Source organism: Trypanosoma grayi (assembly GCF_000691245.1).
Source record: "Trypanosoma grayi strain ANR4 Tgr_1894_V1, whole genome shotgun sequence".
In the NCBI taxonomy this organism is placed as follows: Eukaryota; Euglenozoa; class Kinetoplastea; order Trypanosomatida; family Trypanosomatidae; genus Trypanosoma; species Trypanosoma grayi.
The window spans coordinates 1-1750 of NW_008827512.1; the positions used below are offsets into that span (position 1 = coordinate 1).

Here is a 1750-nt window from a genome sequence, read left to right on the forward strand (position 1 = left end):
GCGGCCACACGCCCGCAGGCTGTGATTGTGTTCGGTGCGCCTGTAAAGGACACCGCGAAGTTCATTACGCGGATGCTGACGGACAAGCGCACCGCTGGCGCCTACCTCCTTGCACCATCCTTGATGCAGAGCATGATTCTTTCAAGATGGCGGAAGGCCGTGGCAAGCGGTGTTCCCTTTATTCCCGGCCAGGTTATCACGACAGGTACGAACCCGCTTGCGAAGGACACGCGATACGAGGCGATCCAACGCTTCCAGAGTGTGATGCGGGGCTACCTTAAGAGCGATGAGAACACGGTGTACAATAGCACCGAGCACTTTCTGGAGGACGACGATGACGGTGAGACGATGGTTGCTGGCTGGATTGTCGGTGAGGTGCTGTGGGAGGCGCTGATCAGCCGTGTGTGGGTGAGGGACAGGGAGTCCTTCAGACGCTCGCTCTACAACCAACGCCGGTATTTGATCGATGATCTTGTGGTTGGTGACTACGGTGATAATTGCAGTGCTATTACTGCTTCACAGGGTGGTATCTGCCGCTGCAACAGAGGTGGGCGGACGGTCTACATGAAGCGGTTCGTGGAGGGGTATCGCGCTGAGAACATATTGAGTGGAGAGCTTACGATTCCACCTTTGAGGTGCTACACAGACGGTATGAGACTATTTGCGCCGCTGAATGGAGTTGTTCTTCTGATGACTGACGATGCCCATGCGGTGAGGGCAACGCTTGGCATGAAAACCGGTGCAGCTGCTGCGCTGGGTATCCAGCTGAACCTCCCGAATGCACATAGTATTACGCTTGATCTGATAAATACCTCAACAGCTGGTGCAATGTCGGCACTGAGGGATGAGCAGAAGAGAAAGCGCATCCATGCCGTGGGTGGTGTGGTGACAGAGGATATGCTCGATGACGAATCTGTGGTATTCATTGACGCGCAGGAGCTTCATCCACATCTGAACAAGTTTCGCCGGCACGTTATCCGCCTGTCACCGACGCTGGAGCAGGAGTTCTTTGTGCTTGCGCAGTACCTTGGCAGCACGACCGGCGCCAACGCCCACGCTGTGATCCGCAGCGACGAGGCGGCTGCAATAGCGGATGTGTTGCAGCGGTCCGTTGTGACGTTTGGCGGGTCGCTTGTGTCCTCCATGCTGCTGTCTGGCGGTGACGCGCTGGGGGACTACCTGCCGCGTAAGGGCGATGTGTTCGTCGTGGGCCTTGCTGCTGCCGATGTTGCTGTGATCGCGGGTCACCTGGCGGAGCACAGCGGTGTGCGTGTGCTTGTGCTGTTCACGGAGGTCTCCTTGTTCTACGATGAGTTTGTTGCTGCGTTCAATGGGAGTGCGGCTTCTGGGCGCCTTGTGTTCGCGACGAGCCTGCCGCACTGGGCAGACGAGAGCACGACATCTGAGACGGTGCAGCTGTTCCACGCTGCTGTGGAGGAGAAGGCGAAGTGGACCCCGTTGGCGCTGAGGAGCTTCGCTACTACACTGGTAATGCAAACTGTAGTGTCTCAGACTGGACGAATGAGTGCTGAATTATTGGTTGATTTCTTCTACAAGAATGTTGCCGTCGCTGTGGCTGATATGCTTTACGGACCCTTCAAGGACGGCAAGAGGTGCGGTGACCAGAATAACGTGAGCTCTGCTGAGTGTTCTAAGAACTACGGAGCGAGGCGTATTTCTGTGTGGTCGATGGCCCGCGTGCTGGACCCCGCAGTGCCTGAGCTGTTCCCCGCTGTGACGCCGTCGATGG

At 57.0% G+C, this 1750-nt stretch overlaps 1 protein-coding gene across 1 annotated transcript; it reads left to right on the forward strand.

Moving 5' to 3' along the window:
• On the forward strand, nucleotides 1-1750 carry DQ04_18941000 (adenylyl cyclase; the record flags this gene model as incomplete). The annotated part of the gene is made up of 1 exon (XM_009317769.1): nucleotides 1-1750. A coding segment is annotated over one exon (1750 nt), but the record flags the coding sequence as incomplete, so codon positions are not given.